At 49.3% G+C, this 21,666-nt stretch overlaps 6 protein-coding genes across 6 annotated transcripts; all 6 read left to right on the forward strand.

Annotated features, from left to right (window-relative positions):
- Positions 1 to 3,176: 3,176 nt before the first annotated feature.
- On the forward strand, positions 3,177 to 4,116 carry J4E78_011018 (uncharacterized protein; the record flags this gene model as incomplete). The annotated part of the gene is made up of 2 exons (XM_049371592.1): positions 3,177 to 3,901; positions 3,951 to 4,116. 2 exons carry the CDS (start codon positions 3,177 to 3,179, stop codon positions 4,114 to 4,116), a joined length of 891 nt encoding a protein of 296 aa, XP_049216674.1.
- A 424-nt stretch (positions 4,117 to 4,540) lies between these two features.
- J4E78_011019 (uncharacterized protein) lies at positions 4,541 to 5,503 on the forward strand (the record flags this gene model as incomplete). Its single annotated transcript, XM_049371593.1, has 2 exons — positions 4,541 to 5,256; positions 5,311 to 5,503. 2 exons carry the CDS (start codon positions 4,541 to 4,543, stop codon positions 5,501 to 5,503), a joined length of 909 nt encoding a protein of 302 aa, XP_049216675.1.
- A 980-nt stretch (positions 5,504 to 6,483) lies between these two features.
- J4E78_011020 (uncharacterized protein) lies at positions 6,484 to 7,478 on the forward strand (the record flags this gene model as incomplete). Its single annotated transcript, XM_049371594.1, has 2 exons — positions 6,484 to 6,559; positions 6,613 to 7,478. 2 exons carry the CDS (start codon positions 6,484 to 6,486, stop codon positions 7,476 to 7,478), a joined length of 942 nt encoding a protein of 313 aa, XP_049216676.1.
- A 2,078-nt stretch (positions 7,479 to 9,556) lies between these two features.
- J4E78_011021 (uncharacterized protein) lies at positions 9,557 to 11,274 on the forward strand (the record flags this gene model as incomplete). The annotated part of the gene is made up of 5 exons (XM_049371595.1): positions 9,557 to 9,761; positions 9,826 to 10,335; positions 10,406 to 10,589; positions 10,659 to 11,030; positions 11,097 to 11,274. The coding sequence occupies 5 exons, from the start codon at positions 9,557 to 9,559 to the stop codon at positions 11,272 to 11,274; spliced, it is 1,449 nt and encodes a 482-aa protein (XP_049216677.1).
- Positions 11,275 to 14,712: 3,438 nt separating this feature from the next.
- J4E78_011022 (uncharacterized protein) lies at positions 14,713 to 15,858 on the forward strand (the record flags this gene model as incomplete). Its single annotated transcript, XM_049371596.1, has 1 exon — positions 14,713 to 15,858. One exon carries the CDS (start codon positions 14,713 to 14,715, stop codon positions 15,856 to 15,858), a length of 1,146 nt encoding a protein of 381 aa, XP_049216678.1.
- Positions 15,859 to 20,199: 4,341 nt separating this feature from the next.
- J4E78_011023 (uncharacterized protein) lies at positions 20,200 to 21,534 on the forward strand (the record flags this gene model as incomplete). The annotated part of the gene is made up of 2 exons (XM_049371597.1): positions 20,200 to 20,230; positions 20,279 to 21,534. 2 exons carry the CDS (start codon positions 20,200 to 20,202, stop codon positions 21,532 to 21,534), a joined length of 1,287 nt encoding a protein of 428 aa, XP_049216679.1.
- Positions 21,535 to 21,666: the final 132 nt, after the last annotated feature.

Raw genomic sequence — 21,666 nt, forward strand, 5'->3', positions numbered from 1 at the left:
ACTATTAAAAAATATAAAGCTAGATAGGTAGCTAAAGGCTTTCTATAAAAATATAATATTAATTATAAAGAAACTTTTGCTTCTACTAGTAAGCCTAGTATTATTAGGCTATTATTAGCTATTTTCTACTATCTAGATTAGAAAATCTATACTTAGAATATTAAATAAGCTTTTTCTAATATAGAAATAGATAATAATAATATTTATATACAATTGCCTATAGGCCTAGAAGAATATATCTTAAAAGAAGCTTTAAAAGATATTATAGATAAAAGTTTAATAGACTTTATTAATAAAGCTTTTTTAAATAAAGACTTTAATAATCTAGTTTATAGATTAAATAAAGCTTTATATAGTCTAAAATAAGCTTTTAGGTAGTAGTAATTATTTTTAACTAAAATTCTAGAACAACTAGATTTTAAAGTTTTAAATATAGATAATAGTATTTTTATATATAATACTAAATCTATTATATTAGCTACACACGTAGATAATATATTAGTATTTGCTAAAAATATAAATCTAGTTAATAAGTTATATAAGAATTTAACTAGAACTTCTAAATTAGAAATAACTAATTTAGAAGAAATTAAAGAATTTCTAGGCGTAGAAATAATTAGAGATAGATCTAAGAGATCTTTAATTATAACGTAAAGAAGTTTTATTAATAAACTATTATTTAAATATAATAAGCTTTTAAATAAGCCTAAATCTATACTTTTACCTATAGAAGTTAAATTATCTAAAAATTTAGAAGATAGTTCTATTATTAAAGACTATTAAAAAGAAATAGGTAGTTTAATTTATTTAACTATATTTACTAGGCCTAACCTAGTTTATAGTGTAAATTACCTAGCTAGATTTATATCTAATTCTAGTCTAGAACATTATAAATATTTAAATTTTATATTTAGTTATTTATTAAAGACTAGTAATTATAGCTTAGATTTAACTCTATAATCTTTAGAATCTAATAATTCTAATAATAATACTATTAATAATATTAATAATAGTATTAATTTATTAGGTATTAGTAATTTAGATTAGAGAGGTAATTTAGATTCTCGAAAATCTACTACAGGTAATATATTTATTTTAAATAATTCTAAAAGTAATTATAATAATAATATAGCTATTAGTTAGATTTTAAAACTATAAAAAACTATAGCTATTTCTAGTGTAGAAGTAGAATATATAGCTTTAAAAGAAGCTACTAAAGAAAGTTTATATCTTAATAATTTTATTAAAGATCTTTTTAATAATAATTCTATTAAAGAATTTAGTTCTATTTTTAATAGAACTAATATTATTAAAATAGATTCTTTAAGTGCTATAGAACTAGCTAAAAACTTTGTTTTTTACGCTAGAACTAAGCACGTAGATATAACTTATTACTTTATTAGAGAAAATCTACTAGATAATAAAATAAATCTAGTTTACAAAAATACTAGTACTATTCTAGCAGATAATCTAACTAAATCTACTAGTTATTCTAAATTTAAAGATTTTATAAATAGAATTAGTCTAGTTAAACTAGATTAATTATTTATAACTAGTTATTATTATTATAATTTATTTATAATAATAAAAATAGTATATTAATACTATTACTACAGAACTTAGGTTTTTAACCTCTAAGTTCTTATACCTTAGAGATTCTAGTCTAGGCTTTATATTTAGTTATTATTATATAACTATTTATATTAGTAAATAGAAATAAAAATAGAAATAGGTTTTTAGTTTTAAGATAGTTATTAAAACTTCTTATATAAATTATTATTAATAAGTTAGTTATAAAAACTACTTATATTCTCTTATTATTTAGTTATTATAAACTATAGCTTAAGAGAGTATGTAAAGATTATAATAACTTAGTTATTATTATCTTTTTATTATTAAGCTTTGTTAAGATTATACTTATTATAATTTCTTAACAAATTAGAAAAATTTCTAGTAAATCTAATTACTTACGTAATTAAGATTTTAGTAGCTAGTTTTAATCTGCTATACTAGAAGATTCTAAAATACTTTTATTTATCTTAGCTTAGTTAATATTAGAGTTATTACGTAATTTAATAACTTTTATCTTCTTATCTCTCTTTCTGTAATTACTAAAAGATCTAGTAATAAACTAATTATTAGTTTATATAATATAACGCATAGACTAATATAATTAGTACTAGTCTAGATTATAAATCTAGAAAATAAGAAAGATTTAGTAGACTTAGATTATAAATCTAGAAATTAAGTAGATTTAATTATAAATCTTTATCTTTAGGTAGAAATAGGTAAATATTTACATAATTATTCTAGTAGCTATTTTCTATAAAAGAAATAGTAATTTTCTATAGTTATTCTTTACTTAGTAATAATATTATTACTTTTTACTTACTATCTACTCTATAATTAATTATTACAATCTTTATTAGTTATACTATTTATTATAGTATTTAACTACTTTATTTTAACAAAGCTATATTTTATTATTAGAGAATAGTTATTATTACCTTTCTATTCTTTACAATTACTTATTATAAAGTTACTACTATCTTTATCTCTAATAATACTTTTAATAATATTATTAAGCTTTTTATATATATAAAGCTAAAAACTCTTAAATAACTTTATAAAAAAGTCTTTACTAATAATACTACTACTACTAATAAAATAATTATTAATATACTTATAAATAAATTTTAAAAGAAAGTATAAAAATAAGTAAAATATATTTTAGTTAAAGTTTAAAGTAAGTAAAAGTAATAAGTAAATTAAGTAGACTAGTAATTAATAAGCTTATAAGCATGTACTATAACGTCTTTTGTAGCGTGATATTAGGCATTACTAATGTAGGTGCTAGCAGTTTCAGGGTTGGTGACGAGAAGGGTACATGGTGGGGACATCAGGGGTAATGAGGTGGGGGTGACGTAGCCCGGAAACGGCTGGCATCCTGGCGGCACGGGCACCACCCCACCTGTAGCCCCATGCGATAAGGTTGACACAGCTGCAGGGTCTCTTGATCGAACGCAGTGCGCGGTATATATGTTTTCAAATGCCACATCTGGTTCCCGTAATCTCTGGTTTCCAAATTGCCAACGTTAGTAGTATTTTGAGCAATCCGACGCCATTGACCCTTCTGTTTATTCCAAGCTTCGCACTCAACCCTCTTGAATGACATCATGAACTCCGATCCAGCGATGGTATCATCAACAGAGAGCCGCCAGCAACTCCAAACCCCCCCTCCGGATTCCGATGAGCACGGGCCCAAAGTAACGGGTATCGAAGAGACGTTGGTCGAGCCGCTTAAACCAGCTGAACAAGCGCAAACGCCCAACCTTAAGCGACCAGCACAGCACGACGACGATGCCGAAACCAAGACGCCCTCAAAGGTAGCGAGGAAGAGCGAAGCCTCACGTGGACCAAGAACGCCTAAGAAGCCAGCACAGTCTGAAGAAGCGCTTGCGAAAAAGCTCGCGTCGGCGAAGAAGAAAGAGGAAGAGGCCGCAGTCAAAGCCGCCAACGCAGCGAAGAGGAAAGAAGCTGCCGATGCGAAGAAAGCCGAGCGAGAGCGAAAGAAGCTAGTCGCGCAATGGAAGAAGGACTGGAAAGATTGGGTATCCAACAACCAGACCGAGGAGACACTCACTTCCGGCGAGCTAGGAAAGAATGTAAACGTCAAAAACGCGAAGGCATTCTTCGACCTGAAGTCAGATGAGCTCAAGTGCATCCCACATCGCCCCTCCGTGAACGCATTCAACCAGATGCCGCAGCGGGACTACAGATGGGATGATTGCGGGAAACTAGCCTTTCGCAAAGAAGCCATGCTCGCCGGCGTATCGCAGGACAACGAGCAAGAGTTCCTTGCCAAAGGGAAGAAGCTGTTTGCGGATAAACACGCCAGAGGGTAAGCGACCGATGTATACTGCAGCTGCAATGATGCTAACACTCTCCAGTAATTACGACAACCTCTTGTATGCCAAAGGGGGAAGGTCCGGGGCGGAGATTGCACGCTACAAAGAGTCGATGCGACAAGACGAACTCAGGCGGATGCGCGAGGATGAGGAGGATAGGTTGATGTGCGAGAAGTATGGGGATGACCATAACCGGAGTGGCTACTAGACTCTCAATAATCTGAAAGCCCTAGTCTTGTTCTTGGGCTTTGTGCAGTGAACCTGTTTTCGTGAGCAAGTGTTTTCTCGGAGCCTTGACGTGGGGGCTACCATCGTTGTGTCGTACTAGGCACCACCATCATTCCGAAGAATCTCGATATTGCTAGTTGTGGTAGTTTACCAATATCTCGATGCGTCTTGACGTGGCATCCAAGATAACTGTTTTGGTACATTTACCCCGCAGTGTGCAGCAAGTCTAACCCTTGCTTGGAAGGCAAGTTGATAAAGCGGCACAGTTGTTCCAACGTCGCTATTCCCTGAGTACCTTTATCGCATTGTCTTACATGTGTTGAGCTTCTCCCAAAGACATTGTAGAAGTGTCTTACCGCCGCTGCTATAAGACCTCGGGAACTTCTCTTTCGAATTCACCCAACATGCCACCTCGTCGCCGAGATTCGAAAATGGCAGCAGAGACGCCATACCCTGTCGTTAAAGAGGACCCCGCCTCGCTGTCCCCACCCCAACAACAACTACTGACTCCACCTTCATCAACTGTCAAAGTTAAACGTGAAGTTCTGTCCCCGCAGGAGGAGGTAGAAGCCTCTCCTACAGCAGCGAATAGATCGAAACGCAAACGCCCGGCCACGCCCGAAGAGAGTGACTTTGAGCCTCTCACACCCGACAAAGCAAGCAAGAAGTCCAAATACCCCGTCACGCCAGTCAAGAAATCACGCAAGAAGAAGACGAAGACCCCAGCCGAACTTGCAGCTGCTGCAGAAAAGGCCAGACTGAAAGCCGCGAATGAGGAGCGGATAAGGAAAGACAAGCAGGGGAAGACAGATTGGAAAGAGTGGCTTGCCAATAACAAAAATGACGACGACAAGAACTCGCTCGATGCTATTGGGATCCAGTGTCTTACCAAGACTATGTGCGAGAAACAACTCGGCTTGAAAAAAGATGACCTGAAGGCTCTGCCGTTCGAGGAGAGACTAAATCCTAATGGTGCCTCTTACGCGGCAATGCGACTATACAGCTACTCCGATGCGCTCCGTCTTGCTTGTAGGAAGGAGGCAATTCTGGCAGGTTATTCTCAGGACAACGAGGAAACCTTGATAAAAATTGGGCGAGAACTGCTGCAAGAAAAGAAAGGGTAGGTTGTTTTGCGTATCTCTCCTGGCATCTTGCGTATACTGACTTGGAACAGAAATATCCCACCGCATTACGCGATAATGAGGATGGCTAGGACACGTAAACAGCGCGGGGGAGGGCCAGACTCAACCTCAGACTCAGAGGTCGTTTCCAACCCTGGCGAGAACAACATACCATCTATTGAATATCTCATGACACATCCTGAGTCAGAGTGGGGATGTGGTCCGAAAGAATACAAGGGAAAGTAGCGAGATAGAGGTGTAGTAAATCTGCAACTCCAATTTGACCTGTCGGATTTGCTTAGTCGTCATGTTCGCATTCCTATCGCTATGAGATTAGCTACAAGAAGTCTTGAACTTCGTGTGACAGTAGATATGTGTAGCTGACTAGTGTGATATCATCGACGGCGGTAGGGCAACCATCCGCCAACTGTGAACAAGCAGCGGCTGTCTTGGTAATCGAGCCGCGCTCACTAAGTGTTGAATAAATTGCTGTAATCGTTGCTCCGTAAAGACAAAGACGCAGAACAAAGAGAAAGACGGGCCGTTGGGAGTCAGTAAGCACGGCTGCGGGTTTCTTCACAACCCGGGAAATCGAATGCCGCTCGAACCAGACACGACCGCCGCGGAAGTGGCTCTGTATAGATCCGGAGATATGATCGAGCTTTGTGTGGATATCGAAGCTTGTTTAACCGTTTTGATGTGATTCGTCGTTGATGCCTGGGTGGCTTGCAGCTGTCAGCCTCTGCTCCTCCCTGCTAGAAACACCACAGGAAGGAATGACGACGATCAAAGGAAGAGACAAGAAGAGTGAGATACAGGAAAATAGCAGTGGCGATTGCAGGTCGATCCGGGGCCTCTCGTACTTAATGCGCGGAGATGGAGGTTAATGCTTGAGTGAGTCGGCGCAATGTTAGGGCGTGGTCGCACGGTGTGGCGCTTCGCTCGCAGCAACGGCCGTGGCTTTGGCCCCCGATGACGTTGAAGCCACATCCCTCGCATAGAGGGCCGGAACGATGCCAACATCATGCCGATTATCCTCCACATACCTCACATAAGGCCAACCACACAGATATGGAGGCGCAAGAGATGAAGTATTTAGATAGCAGGCTGCGATGGCTATCGTTCGGCATCTCAAGCCTGCCAACGACTCTGCAACACAATCACAACAAGTCGAACAAACCTTGGAACTTACTACCCTGAAAGCCATCTGAACAGATCCTCTCGACATGGTGTCCAACATCAAGTTCAACCCCGCATCCGATATTCCCGACCAGTCTGGCAGAGTGTTCCTGATCACCGGTGGTATGTGGCGTCCTTTACGTCCGATCCAGCAACCCCCTCACTAACCTTCACAGGCACCACTGGTCTTGGAGCATCATCGATATCTTTCCTCGCATCCCATAACCCTGCACACATCTTCTTCAGCGGCCGCAACAATACCCGCGCCAATGAACTCATCTCCAGGATCGCCAAAGCCTCACCCTCCACCAAAGTAACCTTCATCGAGTGCGACCTCGCAAGTCTCGCATCCGTCCAATCTGCCGCCAAACAGTTCCTGTCGTCATCTGATCGCCTCGATGTTCTTATGTGCAACGCGGGTATCATGGCCGTACCCGACGACGTAAGCAAAGACGGCTACGAAATACAATTCGCAACGAACCACCTCGGCCACGCGCTACTCATGAAGCTGCTCATGCCCGTCATGCTCAACACCGCATCGCAGCCCAACGCTGATGTCCGCATCGTCAACCTCTCATCCGTAGCCTACAAACAAAACGTGCCTTCCACCGGCATCGAGTTCTCAAAGCTCAAGATCAAAGGCGCAAATTACGGCTCTTTCTTCAGCTTCAACAAATGGGTCTGCTACGGCCAGTCCAAGCTAGCCAATCTGCTTTACGCGACTGAGTTGGCTGCTCATCACCCGAGTATCACGTCTGTGGCGGTGCATCCTGGTTTTATTAAGACGGACCTTTTCGCGAGCACGAACTTTATGGATCGTCAGGTTGTGAATATCATCTCCGGTGGAAATTGGCTCGATACCGAACAGGGTGCGTACAATCAGACGTGGGCGGCTACTACCAAGAAGGAGAACTTGGTCAATGGAGCTTATTATGAGCCGGTGGGTGTGAAGACTACGCCGAGTACGAAGCTGGGGCGGGATCGGGCGTTGGCGAAGGAGTTGTGGGAGTGGACTGAGAAGGAGTTGGAGGCGTGGGTGTGAGACCTGGAGATCTCGGTCAGCGTTTTGATTTGCGAGTCTTGAATAGATCGTATCCGTAGATATGCTTGTTGTACTTTGGTAATTTCTCGTACTTAGACTTTCTTCATTGGTAGCACAGCCCATAATGCGCAGCAGGCGGCCTTAACGTTCAGAAGGTCCCCGCTTGTTGTCAGTAGGCGCACAATACCTCGGTTGGGCACCTGACAGCAGTGTACGGATACTTTTCCGTGAGTAACGTTATAAGTAGTGGTGTACTCGCCGTCGTGGTGGTCGTTATCGCGGCAAGCAACACTTGGACGTCCACCTTTGGTCGCTGCTTCCAGACGACCTCGTGGTAGCAGTGATCGACAACGCACCAGAAGGTTTCCAAAGTGCTGGTAAACCGTTTCGCTCCACAACCCCATGGGGTAGTGGACGTTTTCGCGATCCGTTGGCCACCTCCCTTCGCTATCGCACCCGCACACCAGGTGAACACGGCCGTGAAGCACGAGGACGACCCGACAAATTCTCTTGAGCACATGGCCTAAACGATCTCTACTGTGATCCTTCCATGGCACAGGCTCGGATGAGGCACCGCTGCACACCAGCCGCACCGCTTAGACGGCAACTAGCCATTTACCAAGAACCATCAATGCGGCGTCTCATTGTTTAGCATCACCAAGTACCGAAAGACGAACCCGGTCTGCCCCGTGGAGAAACCAAGCAAAGTTGTGGGATATTCCTTTGTTGGATGATGGCCAAGACGATGAAGGCCCGGCGGACTGACTTGGCTCCGCGTTGATTGGCCCAATCCACAGCGGAAAGACTTTTAGCTCCTTCTCCCCAGCCAGCGGCCTCGAGACGAAACCTCAGGCTAAACCGCAAACCAATCCCACCGCGGACTTGTGTCATCCAGAAACCTGGTGGGGACCCATAAACCACGCACCGAAAGACCGCGTCTAACACCCCATCCGTGCGACAAGCGTGCACGCCATCTAGTTTCCCCGCAATGGCAGCGCAGGCTCAAGATCTTGGACGTGTCTCGGCCCCCTTGGCCTAGGCCCAAGTGCGACGTTGGCCTCGACTGACAAGCTATGAAAACACTTGACCTCGCGCGACATGGCGCAACACCAAGATTTCGGTGGCTTGCCAATGTGCCTTTTCTCTGCGACAAGACCACGAAGACTCCAGGGTCGGGGCTGGGCTCCTCACCGGAACCAGTCACGAGTAGTGGGCTCGGAGTATCAATGCGACGTTCATGTCAGGAAAGAGTCTTGGTATTTTGCGGGTTACCTTCCCGGGACGAGGGACCGTATTTCGTGTCCTCATTGCGACGTCAGCCAGGATGGACTGGGGAGGAGGAAGAGCAAGGGATGGCATGATGGAAGCCGTCAACTCTACGCCAGAGTGCTGCGTCCCTCGTTGAAGGTTGTACCAACACTACGTGAGCGCCTACTCCCCGCTGAACAGCAAAGTTCACGATGCGGGCACCACTAGACCGAACACGAGACCACCGACCACCGGCTCCGACATACCTGTCCTTGCCCAAAAAACCACCGGAGGCGGCAAAGCCAACCCAGCACTAAGCACGCCCAGCACCTAGGGTACGCCCTCCGAGCTTGTGTGCCGCACGTTTGCATCTTCGCGATTCGGCAGAACGCACAATGATAGTCCTTTTCCAAGACCAAGCCAGCGGGCAGACTTGCCTTCGGGGACCCCGCGACCCCATTCCCCCAGCGCCCATTCAGCCTCAAGTGTATTTCCAAGGCGGCCGGAAGAAGCGCGCTTACCATGTCTTGGAACGCATGCATGCGCGGAGGTACCTAAGACAATTGTCGTGTGATTTCGGAACATGGTTTCCAAGGTTGTGTGGAGAGAAGGATCTGGGGCGAAAGTATGGGATCCACTGCACTTGTGCGACGCTGGAGGGCGGGGATGGGATGGTGTATAAGAGTGCTACTCCACGTCTCCCCGGATTGTTGATTTCCCCAGATCAACCAGCGAGGGCTTCGGTGATCCAACGGGCGTCTTACCCCTATACCTCTTCATACTTAATACTCTTATCTTTTCAGAGAGGTTTCTTTGAACGACCACCCATCATGACTGAGAAGAAGAACGATGTCGTCATGCTCGAGCAGACGATGACTCGGGATGAGGAGCTCATGAAGCCTGTGCCCATTGTCGGCAAGGTGGATTACTCTGGTGCTTACGAGAAGACTGATCCACGAGAGATTGCGCTTGTCAAGAAGCTGGACCGATGGATTATGCCCATGTTGTGGAGCATGTACTGGCTCAACTACCTTGGTATGTTACTCCACTGTCACACTGATCTCCTTTGAAGCATGCACTCACAACCCACCCTATCTAGACCGCAACGCCATCGCCCTAGCCCGCCTCGACGAACTCGAATTAGACCTAAACCTCACCAGCGAGCAATACCAAACCTGCGTGTCCATCCTCTTCGTCGGCTACCTCCTCGGCCAAATCCCCAGCAACATGTTCCTGAACCGCACCCGTCCATCGCGCTACATGGGCTGCTGCATGATGCTCTGGGCCGTCGTGTCCGCCTTGACAGCCCTCTCCAAAGACTTCACCGGCCTCCTCCTAACCCGTTTCTTCCTCGGCGTAACAGAAGCGCCCTACTACCCCGGCGCCGTCTACCTGCTCTCCATGTTCTACACCCGCAAGGAAGTCGCCACCCGCATTGCCATTCTCTACACCGGAAACATCCTCGCGACCGCCTTCGCCGGCCTCATCGCCGCAGGCATTTTCCACGGTCTCGGCGACGTCGCTGGCATCACGGGATGGCGCTGGCTGTTTATCCTCCAGGGTGCTGTCACCTTTGTCATCGCCGTTGTTGGCTTCTTCCTGCTCCCTGGTAAGTTCTCAGAACGACTGTACGAAGTGCATGTGAGACATACACTGACTTCGCCCCTCCACCTCCACAGACTTCACGCACAACACATGGTGGCTCACACAAGAAGAGCGCGACCTAGCCACCAACCGCATGGCCCTCGACACCGTCGGCAACAAGGGTGAGACGTCCGTCTGGGCTGGTTTCCGCCAAGCAGGCAAGGACCCCATGGTCTGGATCTTCGCTTTCATGGCTCATATGCATCTTGCCGCCAACGGGTTAGTAAATATCCATGTAACGAACTGTATGTGAAGATAAATTACTGACGTTCGTACACTCATCTTTAGGTTCAAGAACTTCTTCCCTACCGTTGTCCAGACTCTGGGTTTCAGCAAAACCATCACGCTGGTTTTGACCTGCCCGCCTTACCTCATTGCTGGTGTTGTTACGATTGCTGTCTCGTGGTCGTCTGGAAAGTTCAACGAGCGTACTTGGCATATTACTATTTCCAAGGCTGTTGCTACCTTTGGTTTTGGACTGGCTTGTGCTGAGATCGGTACAGCGGGTCGTTACGTCGCTATGATCATCTTCACCATTGGCACTTATGGTGTTAATTCGCTCATCTTGGGTTGGTGTGGATCGACATGCGGTCAGACGCCCGAGAAGAAGGCTGTTGCTATTGGTATTGTGACGACGGTTATGAACGCTTCGTTTATCTGGTAAGTTCCTCCACGCCCCTCCATTCCTCAACATCTCAGAGGATCTGTTGCTAACATGGATACCAGGACACCATACCTATGGCCCAAGTCCGACGAGCCTCGCTACATCATCGCGCTCAGCTCCTCGGCTGCGTTTTCCGTTATGACTGCGCTGTTGGCGTGGGTGGCGAAGATTCTCTTTACCCGCAAGAACAAGAAGCTGCGCGAGCAGGATAGCGAGAACATGACTTTCTACGTCTACTAAGCGTGCAGTGTTGTCATGATTGGCACGCGGTACGATGGTGGAGAACGGGAATCGGCTGGCAAGAGCTGGCGCAGATTAACTGGATGATAGTACATTACAAGCAGAGAGCTTGATGGATATGCATATATGAATGACGAATTGTTCAACTTCAAAGACTAGCTAGTAGTGATGATGTGATCCCACCATTTGACATCCGTTCTGCGCGTACGCCTTAGCCGCCCCAATTCCCCCCTCGCTGAATTCCATCGACCCACTCACAAATTGCACCCAACGCGCGACCCCAGACAGCATGAAATCAATTCTATTGATGCCAACGAAACACTCGATGCACAATGTTTTACCCCAAATTCCACCTAGGCTCCACGGCTAGCCTCTTCCCCAATCCGGAAACCCCGCTAGCCTATATTGGTGTCACCACACGCGAAATCAGGCAGACGCGCAGCGCGCTTTTCGCTTCTGGACCTGAGCCATTTTCGTGCTGCTGAAGATGACGGTATGAGGTCAAGTTGCTGCGGATGTGACGAATCACATTCAGTAAATCTGTCGTTGGGGGAGGCTAGGGGAGTGGATATATGATTGAATTGCGCCGTAAGCCATGAAGAAGGAACTAGCTACGTATGTTTTGAGGTTCGCGTATATGGAGCTGATAGCTCGTTGCCTGCGCGACTGGCTTCCTTCCTACTTCCAAAGCGCTCCAAAGAAAGAGATAGGAAAGATGGGGTTGTACTCCGTAACGCCTGAGCTATGCTTTTGTGTCCTGGGTATGCCATTCTGCGGACAGATATCAAGTGGAAAGGAAGAGGTATGAGAAGAGAAGAGCAATTGGGAAGAGAAAGAAAGACGAGAGAAGTGGGAACTAACGGCAAGAGATGGGGTGAAGCCCATCAAACATGCCCCATCGCCCTCAGTACCGGCGCGGTTCAGGCGGTCTCGGCACCCTCGCATGCTGCGCGCGATGCCTCCTACCATCTCTCTCACGCCTACTCCCATTCATCTCAACGAAATTCCCCGGCGGATGTGTCAAATTATGATTCCCACCCTTCAACTCCTTCAGGTCTTCACTATCGATCAACCTTCTCTGCCACAAGTATTCAAACAACCGGAAATCTGGTCGCGAAGTCCGCAATGTCTGCCCCCGCATCGTGTGCTCGTACGCCAAATGGTTCATACGCATTTTCCACGCCTGCCTCCCCTGATCACACGTTACTTCCCAGTCGCACAGCGGGCATTGGGCAGTCAGCGGTGGTTCCTCGCCGCGGAAGTGTGCGTGGCAGTGTGTTTCCCACTCTTCTTTGTTCTGCGAGACGTAGTTGCAGTTCAGAAACCAGAAGGCGCATTCGTAGACGGGGGTGCGGAAGTGTGCGGGCGGTATCTCCAACACGCCGTTGTTGTCTTCGAGGAGCGGGACGCCAGACAGTTGGCTGACGAGGCCGGTGCTTATGCTTGTTTCGGTGGGCGTGGCGTCGGTGATATCGGTGATGCAGGAGCGGAGTGAAGGAGGGTTGTGGGTTGGGTTGTGCTGGTGGAGGAGAGCCCCAGGAGCCATCGACGATAACGAACCGCTCTTGATTGTGCTCCCGGTCGCACGCAGTAGATGCTCTGTATCCGTCTGAGGAAGCCCTTGCAGGTACTCCTCGGAGAAAAGGACTAGTCGCGCGGAAACGTCGGGCTGTTGGACCCAGTCGTCGAACGGGCGGGTCAAGACGCGATTATTATTGTCGTGTCTGAGGGCGGCGGCCAGCGACATGCTCGCCGTGGGACTGGCGGGGTGGGCTGCTGTGGCGCACGGGGGATCAGCCTCAGCCTCGTACGCAGATTCATTGGAGAGAAGGCTGAAGACAGCCTTGCGAACGACGGCATTGCATGCAAGCGAATCAGAACTCACTGGGTGGTCGCGAGGGCGTCGTATCTTCGCCCGGCATGGTGGAGTGTTGGCGATGCTAGCAGGAAGGGTAGGGCTTAGCGTGTCGACTCCCGCTCGCTGTCTGTGGGGTGATCCGTTTGCTATTAAGAACCGAAACTGACTTGTTCAGTCACGGCGAAACGGCGTCCTCGTATCTCAGGCGAAGGAATCTATCTGGGGAGCTAAGCGCAGCACAAATACCTGCAGACTTGCGGCTCTGCTGTGGTGACGAGATACCGGACATGACCCCGCTGCCCACCCTCTTTACGCACCACTTCATACATCAAGGTCTGAACTACTCGCCAGACTATCCGCTGTTGCGCCACGCCGATACTCGACGACCCGCTGTACGGGTGAGGAGGTGGATTGATTGGAGCGGTAAGGTGCATATGGACGGCTGCCAACAGAAGCGGGGCGGTGCCCGTCCAGCGAACACCCTCCCCACGCTGCTGCCGACCGCTTGTTTGGCACTGAACGGGTTCTCTCAGTATGGCGAACTGTCGGTGTGCCGTATCTTGCTCGTGGGCGGCTAATAGTCATGGTGGCTCGATGTGTTCAGGCTACTGCACGTTCATCTGCACTTTGATAGAGTGCCGTCCAGGGCATGTGACGATGAGATCATCCCCGTGGGGTGTTCGCACTTTATGGCCATATCGAATACAGATCTCTCGTCCTAGATGCAGTGGGAGTACGTATACCAAACGAAACAGAACTATCCTTCATCAACTCTAGAAGAGACGACGGATCGCATGTCTTCGTCATCGTCTATTATGCATGCCACACACCAGAATGAAGCGGATAGTGCCGAGCACATTGACTCATTGCCCTAGCTCCTAAGGTTGTCTTGCACCTGGACGCGACTGTCCTTGAGTTGCGCAACCGTGACCACTCTAGTTGAAATGTGGTCGCAATCAGATGCTGTTTACCTCGGTTCAAACAAAAGTATCTTGTTGGTATCATATCTCGACGATGCATAGCGGAGTGGTGCTGGCGAGGTCTTGGCGCCACCTTCGCGTTTCATCTGCCAGCCGATCCTACCTCATCCAGCGACTTGCGACACCACCTCCCGCTTGCACAAAGAGCGCATTCCACGATATGGATGCTCATGAAGATGCGATTCAGATGAAAGCTCTTCCTGGAAAAGACTGGGAACCGCCATGATTGTTGCTCCCAGATCAATGCCAACATCAGAGTTCGGCCGCATGCGAAGACTACCGTCTCAGAGTATCGTGTCTAAGCGTCTGACCGCGTCTGAGAGTCAGAAAACTGGGGATCAGCCTCGCATGGCTGCACGGGTACTTGGCCCCTTCATGCGCTTTACTTTTTCCATCCGAACCTCATGCCCTCTGCTAACGGCATCCTTGAAGCCTGCACTCCCCGTTCCGCCCTGTTCCCGCGTGACGAACGCGGTTCACTGCAACGGTACATCATTGCCTCGTTTTTGAACAGGATCGGCACAACCTCCATGCCCGCAATTCCCAACATCTCGCGTTAACATTTCGATCGACCGAGCTGTCACCGGCAGCTTCGTCGACATGCTGACGCTCCACTCGCTCTTGCACCTCCCTCCCGTACTCCTCGCTGGCCTCGTAGCACGCGCATACGCAGCCCCCGATGGCGTTATCGGCGACGACAAGGGCGCGGACAGGCCTACCTACGCGACAGCTCTCACGGGTGGCGAGGGCTGCGACTTCTCCGAGATTGAAGACATCCGCGATGGCTTCTCCGAGATGACGATTCTCTTCGCCGCCGCAACGCCCTTCGACCTGACCTCGCAGCCCGCACGAGAGTTCTTCGGCCCCTCGATAAACGCCAACTACACCGACATGATAGCCACGAACCTGCAACGCGCCGCCAACTTCGGCGTCCTGGAAGGAGGAATCGGCGCCGTAAACTCCGACATCCACATCCGCTGCGACGACCCCATGGACCTCTGCGACAAAGGCAACAAGCGCGAAGGCGACCACGCTGCCTACAACATCGGCAACGAACCGCACATCGTCTTTTGCTCCGACTACTTCCGCATGGACTCGCTCAATACCCGCATCAACAAGAAAGCCGACAATCAAATGGAAAAAGACCGGCTGATGGAATACTACAACCGCGCCTCCCTCTGGGCACGCATGGTGATGCACTTTGCCTCCATCGGCACAGCCGTCGTCCAACGCCCCATGCCTGCGCCCCCGAACTCCACATCCGAGTGGCTCATCTCCGTCTCCGAAGGCGCAATGAACACGTCCGTCCTCGCCGGCGTCCTCAACGAACAACCCGAAACACCCACCGATTTCCAAACTCTCAAATACGCTTACGGCGCCACGCGCTCCAAGCTCCTCGCCGTCCTCTCAACACAAATGTCGTACGACGCTGCCAACAATGCGGAGAACTATGCGTTGTATGCGCTGGCGCAGTATATCATCCAGAACAAGGGTTTCTATCCTGCGGTACCGATTATGGATTTTCCGAATGAGGCGAGTGTGCTTACGAATGAGAATTTGCAGGATGGCGAGAGGGTCAAGTATGCGTATTTCGATGCTGTGGATGTGGTGGCAAGGCCAACGGATATGGAACTCAAGGGTGCGCCGTTGCCTTCGAAGGGTGCGGTGGTGAGTGCTAGAGGAGTGGGCATTATGGTTGTTGCGTTGGGGGTTGGAGCTACGCTTCTACTGGCGCCGTTCGGATGAAAGATCAGGAGGTTCGCGAAACGGAATACCTGGTTTTTAACGAGCATGTCGACATTAGTTACGGGAACATTTCCCCGAGGCCTGTCGATTGTCCCAGTTACAACTACCGAGGAAGAAGAAGGACATCGCCACGCCATAACGCCTCCAAGCTCGTCCAAGATATAGGCCGCATCACATCCGATTCTACGGCGGCATCCAACACCCTGTCACCGACCGCGGATAACACATGCTTTGTGCATTACAACATGCAAGCCTGCCCGCGCAGAGCACATGCCATCGTCGGGCCCTCTTCTAAGAACCTGGGCTGGTGCTGTATCGTTGGCGACGCTGAAATTCATTCCGCGTCAGCAATGATACAGCACCAGCTCAGGCTTTCAAAAGAGGGCTCGTCACGAGAGACAAGGGTTTACCCGAGGACTTCGACCGTGGCCGAGGCAGCAGCATGCAATCGGTCTTGCTACCTACCTACCTATCTACCTACCTACTTACCTACCTTGGAACCCCCAACGCATATATCAAGAACAGCAAGCCCGGCGCGGGGCCTATTCACCTCGGGTGGGTGGGGGAGGCGGAGGGGAGGCGGCGGGGTGGAGGAGGGGCGGAGGTGGAAGTTTGTGTTCTCGAGGTCTTCATCAGGCATGACACGCGCTGTCTACCGCATGGTATCCAGTTCACCTTCCCTCCGTCCCTCTCCCCCTCCAAATCTACGAATACTCAGTGTCGAGCACCTAGCACCTACCATCTCCCCCGCACAGTCTTCTCATAGTGAGAATGACAACGTGTATAACACCTTCATCGTCTCGGCACTAGAAGTTTTTCTGCTGGTAACCGGGAGGAAGAGCGATTATACGCGGTGTCATTCACACTATGAGAAGATTGTGAGGGGGGTTGTAGGGAGCGCGATAGGTGGCTGGAGTAGGGATAAGAGGGGTTGGATATACAAGGAGGAGGAGAAAGAGAAGTCCCGACATACATCCCAAGAATAGCAACCCGGCGCTGGGTCCCTTTGCACCTTTCCTTCCCTCCCTTTCAACTTCAGTATCAAGCACCTAGCATCACCCGCACAGTCTTCTCAAAGCGGAGTAAGGATCGTGTATAATACCTCGCATCTGTCTCGTTTACTGGAAGTCTCTTCTGCTCTTTGCGCAGTAATAGGGAGTTGGAGCGATTATACGCGGTGTTTGCTGCACTGTGTGAAGATTGTGAGGGGGTTGTAGGGGGGCGAGATGGGTGGGTGGATGTGGGGATGGGTTGGGTTGGGATGGGTGTGGATGGGTGTGGATATGGGTATGGGGGAAATGATAGATGGGCTTTTATGTGAGAGAGAGAGGTTGCTGTTCATTGTTAAAAGGTTCAACATATTCTCTTCTCACCTTCTAATATAACAACTGCTTATATCCTAAGGCCTACTTATCTCGCTCCTATTTATCTGATTAGATAACTCTTTTTCTGCAGTTGACAAAACCTTCCCCGCGTTCTCGATTTCTCCATCCATCCCCATCTCCAGTCGAGTTATCATCTTCGTGCCCTCACTCTAAACCCAACCCCCCTGACATCGCGGCGGCGATTGAAAAGATCCCATCGTACTAATTCCGTCGACAGAACCATATCGTCTACTACTTTGGAAGGGGTGCCAGCGTCCATCGTCTGCCACGTATTCGTCTGGTCTGGTCTAGTCGGGACGATAATGCTCCCCGCAGGCCAAGTACCCTCTAAACCTAACCATCCTGCTCATAGCTTATGAAGTACGTAAGCCATAGTCATTCCGTCGCAGAAATTTCGTAGTACCTCATAACCGGAAACTTGGTCTTTGCGACACTGCTGTCCTGTGGGTCGTGTATCGAGATCGCTGGTATTTGTGATAGTGGAAGTGGTCGTAGTGGTGGTTTCCAGAGGAAGTAAAGTGCTACAGTGAATAAGATGAGGATGATGATGAGGATGACGGTGGGGGAATCCATGACGTGGTTCGAGTATGGGAACGGATGGTTTTGGATGTAGCGAGAAGATGGAGCGGATCCGACGTTGTTATATGCTCCGGTTTGCTCGCGGCATGAACCGTATCGAGATGTGTCTTTGAGTCTTATCATCTGAAGGCTGGAGAGTTCCTCGTCATACGTCGACCGTAACGGGTCTATCGCGCGAGAGACTCGGTATTGAGGTTTTGCGTCGTACGTACTGTATGGAGTACTCGCGCCTTTGACCCGAAGGGGCTTAACGTAGGATTCCATGGACGTTAGACTGGGGTTGTGTCTTATGGGCCGCGCGGTGTTTGTGATCTCGCTTGCTCGGTGATGATATGGTAAATTGGTGTCTGACAGAATATAAATGTATTTCTTAGACCATGTCGTCAAGTCGTGCTTTTGGGTCTTCATGAGCTGGTGACAGAGGCATCGGTGGTGTTTGTGGTGGCTGTAGGGGTGCTGGACTCCAGAGAACACAGAGGAGCATGGTAAGAAGAATCAAGAGAATGATGATCAGGCTAAGAATATCCATTGCCTAGGTATCTGAACAAGAAAGATTGGAGTTCACAGAAGAAGCTGGAAGAAGTGATCTGAACTCAGAGTTATTTTATGTTGCACGCCCCACTTGATGAAAGGGGCGCTGAGGACAGATGAACACGACGCATCTCGGTTGACTCGGTCTTGTTCCCAAATTTACTTTTGCGCAAGTATCTTGGAGAATGGCTGAGTATCTTGGTGTTGGCTTGGTAGATTACGGGCCATCTGCGCCCTTTCCCGATTGGGTTAGATGGGGTTGGTGTAGATGGTTTGTCCATGCATGCCAGCTTACATGGCACAGCAATGATATGTGTCGAGATACGCAAGGGAAGGCCTTGATGCAGATGGTTGTAGGGCTGTTATATGCAAGAGTTGTTTGACGGATGTTGTCCTTTTGGAGATTTGATTTGTTCGGTGAGAATGTCGGGGCGATGCAAGTGTACCTCGAATGACGTGTAGCATTACCATACTGACTGGTCGCATGCTCGAATAGACTTCGATGCTAGATTATATGTGAGTTGCTGGCTATAACATCGAAGGTGGTAACAATGGTGGATGCTTGACCCGAAATGCTGTCGCAAGTGGTAAGTACGCGGGGTCCTGCCGCGGAAGGAAATAGCATGTCGACATAACCATAGTGCTCCGGAAAGAGGAAGCAGTAGCGAATGCGAAGAACAAAGTATGGGGAACAGCTAGTACTTGGAGATTAACAAATCGTAGTGTCGTACGAGGTTCGGGCTCGACACAAGCATTGTAGATCGCTGGTGGGCAGCCGAGGCAGGCACCGACACAGTGGCTACAGTGTAATGAAATGAGGAGCAGTCACGGAACAAACCGGGGGTGGGATGGTCGACAAGATCGAGTGCTCGATCAGAGGGAATAAAGCGTAGCAACAGTCATCGTTTCCCCAGATTGACCCCTGGGATGCGCAAACTAGAGGTGATCGGACGGGAGCTACGGTAGGGTCGGCCAACGAAAAGACAGTCGTGTGCCGCCACTGCAATTTTCGGACCGCAGAAGAGTGCTGGGACACGGTCGCGCGCCATTGAAGAAAATGGCGGAGGAGATTCCCTTCTTGATCTCTAGGCGCACTCGGATCCCGGCGAGACGGCTCGTTGCGGTGAGAAGGTTTGTCCGAGCAGGATTGAGGTGTTGGACAGAGGGAGAGGCGTTGATGTGTATAGGACGCCAACGAAGGGCATGCGGATAGTTGGAGCTAGTTCCTGTTCCTGAGCGATGCTGTGATGACAGTAACCAGGTCGATGTAATGTGATGTGGATGCATGTCATCCTTTGAGGGTTCGGAGAGCTTGGCGGCCGGGAGCAGGGAAGGAGCAAGCGAGGTGGTGGGCGCTAGTGGGCTCAGCAGGTGGGCGCAAGACATCTTTCACATGTGATGGCGGTCCAACTTCTCACGCGCAACCAGACGCAATCTTGACGTCCAATCCAACACCCGAGTCTCTCACTGTCTAGTATATCACGCGCATTCACTGTCGCCGCCCGCTGGGGATGCGCCTGCTCACCGGCACTGTCTTGTCCGACGCCCCATCCCGGCAGCGCAGCCAGCGCCGTTGCGAATGCTCGTTCCTCACGTCATATCGCGCGCACTCTCTCAACACCTCCCAACCACGCCAGTCTCGACGACTCCACACGCACAAGCACTGTGACGACTTGTCGACGGCCTAAACCAGCGTCTCATCCAGCCCGGCCAAGCCGGTAGAGGCATCAAAGAGTAGACAGCAGTCTGTCCCTCGGCCTCACCCACCACCAAGCTGGAGACGTTGTCGCATCAGTCGTTCGCGGGGCTCGCGGGTGCTACGGCCAGGCGCCTCCCACGACCCGCCATGAACGATAAGGACCCGCCGCCGTTTGGCTGTACGCTTGCCGACGACCGCGCAGAGACTACTGACTGACGCAGCGCAGACACCTTCACCAACGACTTCTTCGACGGCCCGCCCGCCACCTACGACCACAATGGCCAGTCCATCCTCAGCGACATGGAGAACCAGCAGCTCGACAACTTCTTCTCCTCGACCAATCCCTTCGACCTCGTCGACTCGCAAGCCCTGCCACCCGCCCTCGACACCAAGGCGAGCGCCCACGACTACAACAACTGGGAAGACTTCATCGCCCCGCCCACCGTCCACCGCGTGACCAGCACCATACCAGACCAGGCTCGTCTGCAGAACAACTTCCACCAAGATCAGCAATTCCCTTCGTCACTCCACACAGATTTCCTGGGCAATACCCAGGATGAGCTCCAGGCAGCCACGGCTCTCTTCAACCAGGCCCAGCCTTCATACACGAACGGCCGTTCGCACAGCTTCCATGAGCTGTCTACCGCCTCCAACGGCTTCGATGCGAGCAGGGCCCCCGATCTGAATCTCAACACGCTGCCCATGACAATGCCCCAACACGGCCTTATACACGAACGCTTGGGATCATTGGTACCGAACCACAACGCCCAGGCCACCGACACACAGTATGCCTCGCAATGGGCAGCGAGCCAGGCGCCACAACAACACCACTCCGAGTTTGGCCCACCGCTGCAGAAGCTCGACTTGAAGAGGTCGTATACTTTCGGCACCGACAACTCCTTCAACAGCCCATCCGGCTACTCAATACCCAACGGCCACCCGGACGCAGAGAGCGCAGCCAGGGCATCAATACAAGATATTGAAGAGACTTCGCACCACATCCTCCGAGCCGTAGCCGGCATACAAGGACCAAGTACCCCTACCACCTACACTCGCGGGCCACGAGACTCCGCCTCGCAATCCGACGACGCCGAATCCGACGACGAAGACGAAGACCGGCCAGCGAAGAAGCGGAAAAGGAGCCAGGTGCGATATAGCAAAGACACACCCAAGAAAGCCGCGCGCAATGCCAAGGCTCGGAAAGCGTCTACGGTGGAGGATAGCACAAAGAAGAAGAGGGCATCTACTGCGGCTCAGAAGGCACATCGCGAGAATCTTACTGAGGAACAGAAGCGGAATAATCATATTTTGTCGGAGCAGAAGCGGCGGGATTTGATCAAGCAGGGGTACAAGGATTTGAATGAGGTTGTGCCTGCTGTAAGAGGTGGCGGGCTGAGTAAGAGTCAGGTTCTTGTTGAGGCGGCGGCGTTTTTGGAGAAGCTGATTGAGGAGAATGACAAGTATCGGGTTTCGATGGGGTGATCTGCCGGATTGCCACTGCAGTGGACCCCCGACAGTTACCTGCTACCGCCATACGCTTTGTCACCTGCTAGCACGAAGACCCGACTACGATGCAACGGACCTACGCCGAACGACGCCCAGCCCGGAGCCACG

The sequence above is a fragment of the Alternaria triticimaculans genome (genome assembly GCF_023758025.1).
Source record: "Alternaria triticimaculans strain BMP 0046 chromosome Unknown scaffold_53, whole genome shotgun sequence".
NCBI lineage: Eukaryota > Fungi > Ascomycota > Dothideomycetes > Pleosporales > Pleosporaceae > Alternaria > Alternaria triticimaculans.